At 36.2% G+C, this 16,525-nt stretch overlaps 1 protein-coding gene across 2 annotated transcripts in view; it reads left to right on the forward strand.

The window, feature by feature from the left end:
• Positions 1-16,525, forward strand: part of ARL15 (ADP ribosylation factor like GTPase 15) — a 191,905-nt gene that overhangs the window by 64,739 nt on the left and 110,641 nt on the right. The window contains exons 5-6 of one of the 2 annotated variants that reach the window (XM_026037489.1): positions 4,051-4,259; positions 4,365-4,978. In XM_026037489.1, coding sequence (XP_025893274.1) covers positions 4,051-4,259; positions 4,365-4,439 — 284 coding nt within the window. In that variant the 3' untranslated portion in view covers positions 4,440-4,978. Of the gene's footprint in view, positions 1-4,050; positions 4,260-4,364; positions 4,979-16,525 lie in introns of those variants that run through there. The other variant, XM_026037481.1, reaches the window with a different exon arrangement.

Here is a 16,525-nt window from a genome sequence, read left to right on the forward strand (position 1 = left end):
GTTAAGTGTTTTTGATGTGGAGAAGAAAAAGATCTTCCCTGGACTGGGAATATAACTTCTCCACAGCTGTGATGTGAATCCTGCAGACTATTTTGAAGTGAATAAGAGCATGCATAGGCCAGACTATCTTGAAGCARGAGGTCTGTGGCATTCTTTGTCCTCCTGATAAAGATTTGAGGCAAGTATGACAAGTAACAAATTGGACGTCTTTAAAGTTGTATCAAATKTTTTTTTCTGTAATGCTGTATTTGGTTCTCCTGGAATTATTGAAAAGAAAGAAAAAAATGGCTCTGAATGAAGATTTAGAGAGAAGCTTAATAGTTAAAAGGAGGATTTGCAGCTGTGCATTTCACGTAATATTTACTGGAGCGAACAATTGTGCAACCTGTTTTGGATACGTATTAAACGACACATTCGCATAAACTCTTCCCTCTAGCTTCCAAGTGAGTTGAAAGGATACTATTGGCAGTGATAAAAATCATAAATTGGTGAATATGGACRCACTGTGCTCTTAGTGTTAACAAAAAAATGACATTTCCAAAATTATATATGAAAACAGATTTTTTGTTAATTTTAAACAGTTTTGACAGATTCGTGTCTCACAATAATACTGAATAAGTGCTCTTTTGAATTATACTACCCCTTAGTTTTTTTCTTAGAATAAAGGTTATTTTTTCATTTATAAAGTAGTCCAAATGTATTTGACTAAATATTGTCTCTGCTTCTCTGTAAGTAACAGGACTGTGTTTTGTTTAAATTGATATGTAGATAGGATGTTCTAGTCACATCACAGGAGTTYTGGCACTCATGGTTTCATAGCTGAGGGAAACAAATTGTACACCTGGGCATGAGTCATGCCTCTTGCTTGTCTCTGAGAACTGTTATATTAAATGCCATATTTTAGCAAACCTTCCACATAACACATTCCTTAAATCTAATGTGAATTGTTGTCAAGCTTTTGTGATGTTTTTGAATTTTTGCCCAAACTTTGTAATTTAGTTTATGCACAAAGTGGTTCAAGACTGAAAATAGAAATGGACCTGCAATGTTTAGCTCGTGTTATTGGCCTCTGTAAGTCTTGAAGTGTTTAACAGGCATGTGTGGAGTTTGGTAAAAAACTCATACTTTCAAATTGTTCATCTTAAAAATCTTTGGAAAAGGTAAACTCAAATTCATGGGATAGTTTGTGCTAAAGTACATCTTTAAAAACTTCTTGTTCTATAAGACTGCATTTGTCCTGTCTAGAAGTTTGGTGGCTGGATTGTTATTCACGGGCCATTGTCTTGAGTGGTACCAACACATACTATGTAATGCCTTGGAGAAAGAAGTTGAGGTTGGATTATGTTCCCTGTATAAAGAGTTAAGCCAAAAGAATGCAACATTATTTGTCTTGTAGAAATTATGATTTCCAGTTGTTGATAGCTTATTGATGCCAGGAATTATTTTTTCAAGTGCATTTGCCAGGAACATGAGTTAAAATGGCACCCTGAGGTAAAGACATTCCCAATCTTCTTTCTTGTCTGCTTAGTGCAAGTTTTTTATTCTTAAACCACAGACTGCAATTTCATCAAAATTGAAGTGTAAGAAAGTTCAGACCAGGTCACTATTGTAATGGAATTACTAATAGAAGATTTGAAGGAAATACCAAGTTTTTCTGAAGGTTGGGTGGTTCTTAAAACCATGCCACTGTCGAGACTCTCTGGACAACACAACACAGGAAAGTACTGAGTTTTGTGTGTGGTTTTTTTTGGGGGGGGGAGGAAGGAGGTGGTTCTTTTTGAGCAGTTGAAAGTTCTTCCATGTAGGCTCTCCTAAGCTAGGGAGCCAAAAAGACTATAGGCTGAAAAATTGAACATGCTGCTTTTATGGCTCCAGTGTCTCATTTAAGGATCCTGTGCTACCTTGTCCTGGGTACCTGGACGGAAGAGGTCAAGGACTTTGTAGTTCAGGGCATAGTTTTTCTCTTAGAAATCATCAGTATTGTTACTGAGATAAGATCTGTGTGTCTCAGGAAGGAACATATGATTGAAAAGTAACTGGCTGAAGCTTTGGGTAGGTAAGATGAATAACGTGTTGCTAGAAAAGAAGAAAAGACGTTCAGAGATCTGACAGTGGTGTTAGTTTTTTCTGTCAATGAAGAATAATTTTCTAAGAGTGCTGATGTCATGTGATAACTTGGATTCTGTGGCTGTGATATTGCTGTGTATGGCCATGCAAATAATATCTCTAGGCAGCTGAAAATTCCTGTAGCGACTTGTTATATTGAGACTGGCATAGTGTTGGAAGAACTAGGGCATCTAATAGATGCTATGTTTTTTTCTAAGTAGAATTAATGGGAGTTTTGGTGGCATGGCAATGTACAGTTCAGTTTCATTGCAACCCCTTTTCTGTGTAAGTAATGTTCCACTTGGCAAGTTGATGATAAATAAAACCACCTATTTTTGCATTGTTGCTTTATGAGTCTGAATTAGTAATGAAAGTTTAAGCATGGTCATGTCTAAGTGCCCTGATTTTTCAGTAAAATCTAAACTGCCCTGCTACCTTTAAGTAACAACTTTCTCTTAGGCCACTTGTAGAAAAATACTATTCAGTTATGTCTTTAATATTCTCTGTAAGAAAATGTATTTTTAAATGTAAATTCCCATTCACCACCTGAGTTGTGCTAGGTACAGAAGAATAAGAGCTAAATCTGTAAGGTCCCACTGTAGTTAGTGGACAGAAAAAAGAAATGGAGTACTCTATGGAGTGAGAGTACTCTGAGTTGGATGCTTCCATTATACRGTATGCATTCCATTTTGAATATAGATTTTGTTTAATGGCTTTCCCTTTTTCATGGCACAGTGCACAAATTAAATGAATATTTTAAATACYATATCAATGGCATTATAATCATGTTGCATTAAATTTTCATTTCATGCCTGCTACATGGTCAGAGCTTTTGTAGGTAGTTTTGTTTCACTAAAAAATGGAGTTTACTTATTATCAGTACTTTGTGTCTACATTAAAGTCTCAGTTCTTCGTTTCCCAAAATAAGAAAAGTACATGTAAAAGATAGTTTTAGCACATTTCTTCAAATCACTCTTTATTACAGTCAGATCACTTTCTATGCTAGAGTTTTGCTGCTGCTGTTCACTTTTTAATGTTRGTCCCCATGAGTGTAGTACCATTTTCAGACAAACAGAGTACAGCCAAATCATACTGCAGTTTGACAGCTGTCAAGCAGGATTTTTTTTTCTAACTCAGTGTTTTAACATATGCTGCTCTCCAGAGGAGACAAAGCTTTCCATCAATAACCTTATTGCTTGGCTTGTTTTGAGTTGGCTGAGTGCCACTGAACTGTGTCCTAAAAATCACTGTGGCACACAAACCTGTGCAGGCACTGATGTGTCTGCTCTGTTAGATTTTTCCAGAATTTTTAGCGTGGTTGCTAGAGGAAAACTAGTTGCAGTGAATGTCTGTGCAAGTTCTCACCACATCAACCCCCTATTATATTCCAGTTCTCCTCATTAAATGTGCCTTTACAACTTAAGTAGACTTTTTTAATACTTTTCTCCAAAGATGGAGTGTTTGTGTAGTGTTTGAGGTGGACTGAAAGATCTGATCATGCTCAGAACAATATAATGGAAATGACAACTTATAGCAATGAGCTGTATGGGCTAAGGAAAGGAGAATGGGCAAAGGATAACTTAGTTATATATTAATAACAGGATATTTCTGTAAGATACGGAATTAGGCTACGTAACTCTGGAGGCATAATAGTTCCCCAGTGCTCTTTAATAGAGCAGAAGCTTTCAGAGATGAGTGGCTGTCAGTCAATCTCTTTCCTTTCCAAAATTTTGGATTTGTATTCTRTATGTGCTAGCTTTGATTATTTTCCTTTTACTCCTTCTACAATWTATATTAAGGAATGAAGAAAAATCCTCTTTCTTTGATTATGCAAAGAGAGTTGTTACCAGATAAGAGTTTTAAATCTATTTAATTCTGTTKTAAGTCATCCTAAATCTGCTTAATTATACTTGTTTTGATTAATTTTTATTATTGTCTTGAAAGGGGCCGACAATATCAGGAAATACTGGAGTCGTTACTACCAAGGATCCCAGGGGGTAATATTTGTATTAGACAGCGCCTCCTCTGAAGATGATCTAGAAACTGCTAGGAATGAACTGCATTCTGCTCTCCAGCACCCACAATTATGTACTTTGCCRTTTTTAATACTGGCCAATCATCAAGACAAGCCAGCAGCTCGCTCCGTACAAGAGGTATGTTGACCTGGCAGCATCTTGTCTGTTTTTATTTACTCTCTGCACGCTGCTTTTCCTTGACCTCCTGGTTGCGGGATGGCCTCAGTTATCTTTTTCTGACAGGGCATAGCCCGAGCGCAGTCCCTGCTCCTAAGAACTGGCAGTGCAATGGGTGCTCTGTGGACTTGGGTGTCCTGAAAAACACACCAGTAAACACAGTTCTTCTTGCTTCCACGTGTTTTGCTTAAGGGAGAAGGGTGTTTTTAACTTCTATTATCAAAAGCTATTTGGAATGTTTTTTGTTTTGTTTGTTTTTATTTGCTATCAGTTTTGATCTTGCCCTATCCCATTATACTTTCCATGGATAGCATTTTATGTAAAAGCTTTTTTCTTAGTTGCTGTGTACTGGTGTGAGGACAAAGTTGCAATTCTTCTTCTGAAGCCATTACCGACTTTCTTCTTTTAATGTGTGATGTCTTTGTCTAATTTGCAGGTATCACAGTTACATATTTTCTCCATTCATACCTTGTGCTCTTAAGTTTCTGAAAAACTCTTCTTACATTCCTATTATGTTGCTCTTACAACTCTTCTTACATTCCTATTATGTTGCTTATATCTTTGAGGAAGTGTTGAAGGTTACTGACTTGAGAAACTTGGAAGAAATGATTTTTATGTTGACGTATAGTTCTTTGTGTCATTCTGTTCATATGTAAATGTTATTTAAAAGACTCCTCACATTAAAGAGTGTGAAATCTCCTGTTTGTCCTGTGAATGGTGTTTTTCATTACAGTGAAGTCAAAACCAAAACCATTTCAGCATCTTGCTCTGCRTTTTTTTTTTTAAATATTAGATGTGGTTCTTTGTCTCAAATACGGTCTTTCTGAACATTACTACAGTGGAAGCAGGAAGGAGGGAAGGAATCAAACCAAGAGCTTGGTGTATATCTGTGCTGAAGTTAATAAAAAGGAAAAACTAAATTACAAAAAAAAAGTATTTTAACTGAATTAAGGGAGACCATCGAATACTACTGCTAGTATTTTGTTCATAAAAAAAAAGATATCCTTTGCTGCAAATGCAAAGTAGGAACCTTACTCCATGAATTTTGAAGATGATGGCGATTTTTGCTTTCTTAAATGTTTTGTGCACCTCTGCTCTCACAAGTGAAAGGAAAATAAAATGCTTGAATCATCATAGGACCATTTTCATTTCAAAAAACATTTTTAATATGTTACCATGTATGTTGAGGAGCAGTATGAGCAGTAAATGCTTTTGTAGAAACAGGGACATTAAGTATGGGTATTGCCTTGCTCTTATGTATATCATAAAGTGTGAATGAATAGTGCTTGAAATGTAAAAGAATTAAGTRTTCTTTTAAATAACATATTGCTTTTCTCTAATGTGTGTTAAAGGACCCTTTGGAGTATAATTAAATAAAATTTCAAAGTTGAGTAGGAATAGTAGGAATTATAGAAAACCTGTATCAAGTACCAAGCAGTTTCTGCAGCAGATGTAAGTTAAATCTAATGTTGAGAAGTGTGGATGCTTTAATTTTTCACAAATTTTACAATTTATTTTTAACATTTTAATGTTTCTTTCTCTATGGCATAGACAAAAGCAATATTTTAGAAGTTGCATGCTTTAAGTATTGGTCAATGTCATGAATAGCTAAATTCAAAACCATAATGAGAGTTTTGTCAATGAAATGTTTTATTTTACCTAATTTGTTTTACAGACACAATTGGAGAATATACYTAATATTAAATGATCAGGGAAAATTATAGAATAAGTTAAGCTGTAATACCAGGCATAAATGTAATCTTATTTTCCTATTCAGATGTTGATTGGCTGGTTTACCTCCTAGTTATTTAAATTTTCAAATGAAACCAAAGAACTTACATTTATCCCCTCACTCTGGAAACTATAAATTACAAAGTCATTTTAGATACAAGGACTCTTGTTGTGTCAACTTGTAATTATTCTGTTGTCCAATGGGGAAGATAAGTAAGTTGTTTTGATATTCTTGTGACGGTAGCAGTTATCTAAGTATTTTCAAATAGCTATGGAGTGATTTCAGCTAAGTCATGCTGAAATAAAGACTGTAGACGTTAACCAGAAAGTAATACTCAATTATATTTGAGTCAATAGGTATGTTACAGAGTAACCGGATTTCAAAGCATAATAATGAGGAATTAATTAAGCTGTCGTCTTGATGATGTTTTGGATTCCTTCTGAGTTAGTAAAGAGCTACAAGTGAAAAATAAGTGTAGTTATGAAGCAGATTGGGAAGGTGGAGTAATTGTGCCATATTGACTGGTGTGTTTGGTCAGTGTTTCCAAAATACTGRGTACAATTCTAGTTACCATTACCCAACGATGACTTTTATTAAAAGTTCTTATATTAACAGTGTTTCTGGTTGTCCGTTCTAAAAATTGCTCTTGGTTGCAGACAAGTCCTTTTGATTAGTCAAATTTTTGACAGACTAAACGTTGCAGGAGATCTGTGGCAAGAAAGCATTGCAAAGTGCTTTGCAAGTCAACAGGGAAGCTCCTGTGATTGCCGACTTGTAGGTTTTTATTTTGGAATCTGCGTTATTTTGCACAGTAATATCAGAAATTGGCTAAAGCAGCAGATTCATCCGTTTGAAGCAGTGTCGAAGCTGAGAGTCACGGCAGCCCGGGGGAATCGCAGGTGGCAGGGGCTGTGGAAGGTGCCCGTAGCCCGGAGCGCTTTGGGAATGCTCTGCTGCGCTGAGCAGGTCTGAAGCATGTTGAGGGCCAGCAGGCACTACTTAGTTTTCTAAGCAAARCTGCTTGTTTGCCAGGCTTGTTGAATATAAAAGCTGCGTAGAACTGTTCAAAGTAAAGATCCACTCGAGCAATGAAGCTTTGCCAGTTCTGTGGTGAAACGGCCACATATCTAGGTGATGGCATTTTTTGTTTAGTTTTAATTCAGGCTGTTCAAGATTGCATGTGAAGACATTTAAAGACYAATTTTCCAGAGCTTTGTCTCTTTTGAGTGTTTTCTGTGTTTTTATACAAAAGTACATGCAAAATGCGTTTCATTCTTGCATAAATATTGTTGACTTTTAGTGCTGCAGGAAATCTTTAAAGGTGCCATGTAACTTACCTTTTTGAGGAATAGTAGAACTTTTATATAACTTACATAAAAATGAGAAGGTAATGGAATGAAAGTATATTTTCATTTTTTAAAGTTCTTTTATCATTTTGAATATAATTGGCAGGAGACCACTTGGGAAGTAAAAAGTTATGTTGTCAGTTGACAAGTGTGGGTCTCTACACAACCTTACTTTAAAGATGATGGCTGTAGGAAGCTGCAGAAAAAACTTTTTTGTTTTTTCTTTGCATTTCAAACAATTTTCTCAGAAGCAAAGGTGAAAATGATTCTGCATTTATATAGACCGAGATGTATTTATCTGTTTTGGAGTATTTCAAAGTATTTGGTTTTTGAATAGTGCACAGTGGAGGTTGACTAGTGGAGCCACCATCAGTGATGACAGTCCTGCCAGGTTCTCCTGTGGTCTGTGTCTGAAAATCATTTTTTAGATTAACATCTCCTTGACGTTTAAGTGTCTGAAACTTAATGAGCGTCTCAGAAGRTGGCAGAGGTGGTTGAAATCTGCAAGAACTGTGGCAAAGTGGCAAGAAATTGAAGTTTTCTGGCCCTGATGCTTTAAAATTAAAGTTGCCTGCGTGTATATGGCAGACTAAATTCCAGGACTGTAGTACTAAAATCAGGGGATCGGCAACTTCACGCACTTTTGTTATGGTTCATCCCTGTGTTAGTTACTGCTAGATGAGGGAAAGTAGTTTTTCACTGGAACCCCCACCAACTTACTGGTGGGTAAATGTAATTATAGATAATGTTAACCATCTGAAAAACAGCATTGAGCAGTGGCCTGCTAGGAGGCTAAACTTCACAGAATATGCTGTATCTTTACAGCTGCTTTAAACRGATGATGCATCCAGCAGTAAGGCAAAAATGTAGGTTGAGACCAAGGCTGAGAATGAAGTGCTGTCTGCACTCTGACCTATTCCTATTCTGGTCAGGCCTCCCAAATTCACCTATGAGAAGACTTAAGGAAAGCAGCTGTTGCAAATCTGTGCCTTTTATTGCAGGGACAGCTATACCAAAGTTAAATTGAGGGTGGGTTTTTAGTTTCTAATAAGCTATTCTTGAAATAATTTATCTTGATATTACTGCAGCATATAGCCAAAATATGGATTCCTATCCTGTTTTGAGATAATTGTGACCTTAACGACCTTAATATTTGCAATCCCCTCACTGCAAATACCTCTTCTCGTCCAAGGTGTATCCCCTGAGATTTGCAGATTGTTTTGGAACTGGATGCTGCTATTTTGAGTGTTGGCTGCTTCCTTCACAACCGTGGCCTTTGTGGGAACACTGCAGTTATTTGTCAGACTTCAGTTATGAGCATGCTTGCAGGAGAGGAGGACATTATTMAAGTGATGTTTTTAGGAAATATTTCAGTTATTAATCTTGCCATGTTTAAAGCAATGCAGAAATGACTCCTATTCATATGTTTCATAGGAAGCCCTTTTCTGAAAAAAAGAATTTCTTCAGAGTTGCTAAGAGGATTTACATAAAAATAGATTGTAAAAAAAGTAGTTACTAATATGACCTGGTTAGATATATTAAAAAAAATCTGATTTGAATTAATAAAYGTTGTTTTAGTGGACTTGATATCACCTGGCAGCCATTAAGCAAAGGCTTCTTAAATTGATGTTTACAGAAAATCCTSATAATGATTTCCATATAGCCACTAGGAATGATGAATTTCTAAAGTAGGAGATAATCTAATAGGGTGTGTCCTGCCTGTGACCTCTTTCCATCCTAAATGATGGCTCTGGTTTAAGAAATCTGTCTTAGCTGTAGCTGTTTATAAAAGCAATGATCTTTCAGATAGCTAGGCTACCAACCATTTAAAGCTATATGGGTTTAAAATTGTTCTATTCACACCTGAAGGAAAATAGTGGCAGGTAATAAAGATCCTGAAGTACTGCTGTAACCAGCCCCTGCTCTAAATTAACTTGATAAATGCCTTTATTACTACTTATAGTTTGGGGTTTTGTTGTTTTTTTTTAAGGTGGAAGTTGTCACACTATGAGAGTGTACACAAGAAGTTCATAAAAAAAGATAAGCTGTTTTGTGCTATTTTTCTTGAAATTTAAGTTTGCATACATACTTATGTATATGTGTGGTTTTTATTGTATTTACCAAATGTTTAATCAAACAGTAGACAAAATTTTATTGGTACATCATGAAGCAAATCTTGTACCTGGATATGAAGGTTCTGTGTTCAGTGTCCAGTGTAAATCTGTGTGTGCTGTAAATAGTGCAAGCGGGTAGTGTTTGCTTTAATCATTGCATAGCTAGAATGATTACACTAATAGTGAGCTGCACAGTAAATATTTACTGCTGCAAAATGTAAGTGACCTTTTAAAGATCTTAGCTTCTTCCAAGACTTGAAATTTCTAAGTTCATCTGTTCTCTTTAAGGCACTAGCATAGATGGAAGTAATAGTGAGGAAAGAAGAAATTGAGACAGTATGAAATGAACTGTAAACTGTTTTTAAGGATTAATAAATTATATAGAAAGTCTATACCTCTTTTGAAACTGTTTATAAAAAGTGACAAGTGGAATTCAAACAGTAAATATTTGCCTTTATTTGTATGTTTTTTTAAATTACTGTTTTATAGTAAGATCCTGACAGATAGGCTCCTGCATATATTGTCATCAGTTCAAAAGATGATTTGAACTAGCTAATACTTCTTAGGTGAATAATACTGCTTTCAAATAACTGTTCTGTGCGTACTAATGAACATGCCCAATTTAACAAAGAAACAAAAATCACTGAATAAGTTCATAATAGTTTTTTGATGAATTCAAAGTAAAGCAGTGGACTGAGCTGATAGTGCACTTAGAAATTCTGAATTGGAATGATTCTTCTAAAGGTGCAGACAAAAGTGCTTTGAGATGTGCACATGTCACGTAACGTGCAGGAGGCAGAATAACAGGAATTAGAGTAGTCAAAACACAAATGGAGGCACTGTTCCCATGCACCAATTTCATGGCACCGAACAGGTGTGTAAATAATGAAAATTTAAGTGGCACTTGCAGCTAATATTGTGATACAATTCTACAAAAAGGTACATGTTCTGCAGTAAATTTTGAAGGGAATTGCTCTGCATAGCTTTTCATTATCAGTAACTTCATATCTAAAGCCCCACCAGTGTCTGCAAGTGTTTCTTGTTTTGCATATTTGCATAGAACAGGTGAATTTTCTCTTTTCAGCAGAATTGACTAACATGCTGGTCTCTGTGTCCCTTGAAGTGTGACAGCCCAGCTATCTATATGGCTATGTGATAAAATGAATTTCAGTTAAGTTTTACTTATTGCTCCCCTCCTTCCTCTGTGCCTTAGTTTTAAACACAATCTGTTCACAACACAACTGAGGAACTAGGTGCASAGTCATAACTGTGAAGTGAATGCAAATTCATGAAATTAGTTCTGGTCCAGAAAGTGCTATGAATTTCTGTCTTAAGATCCACCCTATATGCTAAGACTTGGAGCTTTTCTTCACCATGTTTCACTTTTTTGGCTAGTTCCGCTASAGTGAATCTCATTTGAAGAAGGTTATGCAGGAAATTCTGGAAAATTTCTTTCCTAGATTCCTTATCAATAAAAACTTTTGGATAAGTGTGCAAATAGTGTTCCTCAAACAGAGAAGTAAGAAGAAGAAAAAATTATTTTCACTATATGTGTTGAAAAAATGAATACCCGAATCATCATTCTATGCAGGACAAAAGAAACTTCTGGTCAAAGAGAATGACTTATGGTTGTGGAAATAAACATTAGGTCTTGTGATACTGAATGCAAAGTCAATAGCATTGTCTGCATAAATAAAGTGAAATGGAACTAACATCCAAATCCTTTCAGATACAAAGATCTTACCTTTTAATAAATATTTTTTCATAAATATTTGTTTTCTTATATAGTTTTTCCTAAAGACTGCTGTAGATGACAAAAAAATTAGGTTTATAAGCAGTTCTTTTTTGAAACTTTTTTGCTAGATTAGAAGTTTTGGGGCTTTAGAGAATTATTAAATGAAATCTGCTGGATACAAATCTTCAGTGTATGATTGTAATGATCCTTTTGGGCCCATAAGTCTGTGAAACTGCTATTAAGAGGAATTCTTCAGTACTCAGAAATTTAATTACTGTTTGAGACATTTTGCATGAGCAGAAGATGACTTCCCTCAGAAACAACTCAAGCAGAACAAACCAGGGGCTGTAGAACTGTTTTCCTAATAGAACGCTCCAGCCATTGAGGAAAAAAAAAATCTCCTGATCAGCTGAAAAAGAACGGCAAAGCATTTAGTAATGCCTTGGACCAAGTTTTTACAAACTCTACTRTTGTATAAGAAAATAGTGCAGGATGTGTATTTCCTTTCAAAAATCCTTTTTATATTTTTAGTAGAATGAGTTCTTGAATGGAGAATGCTGCAGCATTACTTTTTTAAAGAAGAGGACTTCATATCTCTCCATTTTTTAAAAAGAGAATGTTATGATTGTATTTCTGACAGTTTTTTTTAAGAATAGATGTGTGCAGGGTTGTTCTTAAACGCACATAAATCTTGAGGTGCTCAAGAGCTGGGCCTTGGGTTCAAGGGAGGGGAGATCTTTTATTTGTTTGTTTGTGTTTAATTGTATTTCTGCATCAACTAGGCTGATAGTTCTGGATCAGGATTCCAGGAGTTTTAGAAATGTTCAATAAGAAAGGAAGCTCTGACCAACAGTGTGAATGCTACAGCATGAGAGAACTGCTCATGGCAGATAGCGGTACGCAGAAAACATGAAATACATGAAATTATGCAATACTCATGTCTAGGCAGGACCCAACGGCATAGTCATATGGGCATTGTCTAAAAAAGGTGTTCAGAGGCAAATGAGAAGGATGGTACTGAGCTTTTTTTGAAGATACTTAAGAATATTTTCTCCTCACCTTGAGTTGCAACCTACATCACAGAACTGCTGAGGTGGGAAGGGACCCTCTGGAGATCTAGTCCAACCCCTCTGGGTCAGCCCCTCCAASCCCCTGCCCCAAGCTGGGTCACTTAGTACAGACTCTGCAGGACCCCTCTCCAGACGGCATCTGCAAGGAAGGAGACTTCACAGCCTCTCYGAGCAACCTGTTCCAGTGCTCTGTCAACCTCACGCTAAAGCACCTTTTCCTCATGTTCAGACACAACTTTCTCTGTTTCAACCTGTGTCCTTGCCTTTTGTCCTGTCACTGGGCACCTCTGAGAAGAGTCTGGCTCCATCCCCTTTACACCTTCTGTGAAGATAATTGTATACASTGATAAGATTTGTCCCTCAGTCTTCTCCAGCCTGAATGGGTGTAGTTAATAAATGACATTAATAATAAATGACCTTAATCATCTTAGGTGCCCTTTCCTGGACTGTATCCAGTAGTTCAGTGTCTCTCTTCTGTGGGGAGCACAGCAGCAGGCACAGCCTTCCACATACGGCCCTCATCTGGGTGAAGCAGAAGGGGGTGAATCTACCCCCTCCACCCTGCTGGCCATGCTCTTGCTCATGCTGCCCCAAAGACACAGTGCTAGCTCACAGTCAGCTTGTGCASCAGGGCTCCCAGATCTTTCTTTACAGAGCTGCCTTCCAGCAGGTCAGGCCCCAGCCCTTGGTGGTGTGCTCTCTGTGTGCAAGGCTCTGTGCTTCCCTTTGTTGAACTTCATGAGGTTCCTTTTTGTCCGTCTCTAGCTTGTTGAGGTCCCTTTGAATGGCATTCTTCCCAGTTTTGCATCGTCAGCAAACTTTGCTGAAGGCACACTCTTGTCTCACCATTCAGGCTACTGATAAGTTGAACAAACTTGGACCTAATGTTGACTCCTGAGATACACAACTAGTTACCGGCCTTCAGCTAGAGAYTGCACCCATTCACAACCTCCTGAGCTCTGCCAGGCAGTAGTAAAGAGAGAAAGCAAAACTGAAAACTAAGGCATTGCTGGTATGCCAGTTTTAAACCGCTTTGGATCAGAGGATTCCTGTGATAATCGCAGGGAATCAACCATGCAGCTCTGAAAGCAGAGTCAACCTATGTTTGAGACTTTGCAAAACAGTTCTAAAAAGCAACATGCTTAAGTGATAAGATTGGGAAAGGTTCATCAATGCATCAGCATTCTGGACAGATGTCACTCAACAAAGTTGTTGTGAGGGCTCAAGAAAGAATGTTGTCACATTGTGGGGTGAGAAGAAGCCGTCCCTCTCCATTCACACTCCTGAACTCTTTGTCCTGGATATCTTTGAGCCATTATGTCTCTGCAAAAGTCTGAGGTTCTGTGTGGGTGTGAGAGAAGTCAAAGATTGTTCCCAGGCTATGAGCTTGAGTGCTGCACAGAACATTGTGGTTTTTGAAAATGGCTGAAAAAGTAGCAAAGAAGGGAGGTAGCTGAAAGCTCGGCTTATGTTTTGATTTAGCTATGCTAAGCTTGAGGTAATAAGTGTTATCTATTTCTGATATAGATTTACAGGTAGATCTGTGGTTCATTAGCACAGAAGCATATTTGAATGTCTGTGAGGTGGGATAACCTAGAGCTAAGGAGTAGCAGTGAGGACCAATGACGAATCTTATACAACTGTCTCTCTGCCACCTTCAAAACTGTACTGGGAATAAAGCAGAAGAGATAATTAGAGAGGAATCTGGGGATGAAATGGAAATGAAGAATGGAGAGAAGTTCAGCAAGTTCAACAGTGGTGAGGGGTCCCACAGGTCAGGGAGGATGAGGATGGAGTACTGCTGAGTTTTTGCTTAGAGCAGTTCATTTGAGGCTTTCTTTTGTAGTAATACATGTTGAGAACAGTGTCTATTATTTCTTCAGAAATCTCTTCTGAATCAAATGCATAATGGCATTTGATTCAAAAAGAGGAAACTATTCTCCCATCAGCTTATTCCAGTGATTCAACAGGAGATGCAGACATACCCCCTGAAGAAACATGAATTATCTACTCTCTGGCATCTGGGAACAATCTTCTTTGTAAGACTAGAAGCAGAGTTTTGAATATAATGACATTATTCTAATGATGATTTGTTGATACTGCAGGATATCGTTAGTCATTCTGGAGTCTTTGTAAGCATAAATGTTTTCTCAAAATAACTTAAATTTTTAGAAAGTCTATTTCAGTATTCTGACATGAAACAGTATACTTGGTTAGCTGGAATTGAGCAGGTTGAAATTCTAAATTTGTATAGAAAACAATTATTAGTAAAGGAKCACCCAAATAAATAACAGAACTTACTGAAATATTTGGTGATATAATACTCCCTTGAAAAGGCATGTTGACATTATCAGGTTTATCAAGGTCATTCTTAAAATTGTTTTTGTCTGCTATTTATGTAGCATAGAGTATTAACAATGTATGGAATAATGCATGCCAGTGCATGCACAAAATTTCTCAAATCTTTTTTTTTCTCATATTTCTTCAAATTCTGCTCGTGTTGGAAATTGTAAGCATCAAAGTCTTGAAAATAAAAATTAAAAATATAAATGTAGTTATTTTTAAAGTTAACGAAGTTCTGAAGTTCCATGTTGAAGTATTCAGGTGACCTTTGAGGCATCAACAAAATTAAAACTGAATTAATGAATGATTTTCTTAACAAATGCTCATCTTGTCTTCACATTTATGCATAAGAAGATAATTGAGTTTACTACATTTTATGAATTGATTATATATTTGCCACGATACCATTTTTATTTAAAATTACATTGTCCTGTCTGCCTTCCTGTTGATACAGGYTTGTTCTGTAATCTTTTCAAGATATTTTTTATATAAAATATTCTTTTTTTTTTTTCTCCTATGTGGTAATAGAAGCTAGTAAATTAAATAATTTTATTGAATTGTATTAAAAACAGGAAGTATTTTAAGAATTTCTTTCCTCCATCCCTTTGCTTTACCATAGCTTTGTTCTATTGCTGTCCTACTTTTGGAACACAGCATATATTAACTATAAGACTGCTACCAAATATTGTGTCCCTGATTAGAAACTTTATTCTTTTTTATTGATTTGCTATTCTTTTTTACTAATTTACTAATAYATACTTTTACTTATGGCTGAGGAGAAAGGAAAGGAGAGAGTGAAATTTATATTACTCTTTGGTATAGAAAAATAAAGGTCTTTGCAGTTGTAAATGTAAAGATGTACTGTCATCAGTTTTGCAGAAAATATTTTGATCCTTTATGATGCAACACTATATTTGTTACTGAAGCAAGCTTCTTTAAAATGAGTTACTTATCTCTGATATTTTAAAATGCATTATTTAGGTCAATTCTTCTTCATCTCTTATCTCATCCTTTATGTATAACTAAAAGGTATCTACTGTTCAAAAGCGYGTGGGCACAAAATTTCATTATAGAGCCAAGACTCTTTGACTCATTGGGCATACACTATATGTCAAAAGTATATACAGATAAAGTCATTCCCTTTTTTTTTTAAAAAAAAAAGTATATGTATTTGAGAAGTTCTTTGCATTTTTTCAGTCGTCTTTACATTTCTTTTTAAACTATGACTAAACATTTAAGTGCTGCACTTCCTTCCCCCTGCCCCCGAGTATTTCATTTCTGGTATGTCTGTCATATTCTAGAAGTGTTTGAATTAAATAATTTTGGATGACAAATTTTTTTGTGGAGTTCATATAATGCCCATATGATTTCTCATAAAGCTTAGAATGCATTTGTTTAAAATCATAGTTGAATTAAAAATTATTTTAGGTGTCTTAGTATTTCAATAATTACATTTTAGAGGGAAAATTCCCAGTATTTCCCATGGTTGTTTGTTTTGCTGAGACTGCTAATTTTCTGAGGGCATTTTTGGGCCTTCCTAAAACCTCATGCTTAACACTTTAAAATAATCTTGTTTTTCAAAAGATTTTTTAAAATAAGTTACTACATTTTAAGAAGAAAATGAAGTGTCGTTAAGGGGAAGAAAATGCTTAGTATCTTTGTATTCTGATTTATTATACAGAAGGCTGTTTTTTAACAAAAAAGGGCTTTTTTTTTCTTTTTCTCTCTCCACTATTCTCAGTCTCTTTTGATCATTGATCTGGGTGACCCCACGCTCAGGGGTTTTTTCTTCATTTGACATGGACAGATTTTTGAAGTATAGCTCTCCTTTGGGAACCTCGGGCAGTTCCACTTGACTAACCTGTGATCTAATGAGCAGTAATGCAG

Source organism: Nothoprocta perdicaria, unplaced genomic scaffold (assembly GCF_003342845.1).
Source record: "Nothoprocta perdicaria isolate Ctin4 unplaced genomic scaffold, notPer1 scaffold_1, whole genome shotgun sequence".
Lineage (NCBI taxonomy): Eukaryota > Metazoa > Chordata > Aves > Tinamiformes > Tinamidae > Nothoprocta > Nothoprocta perdicaria.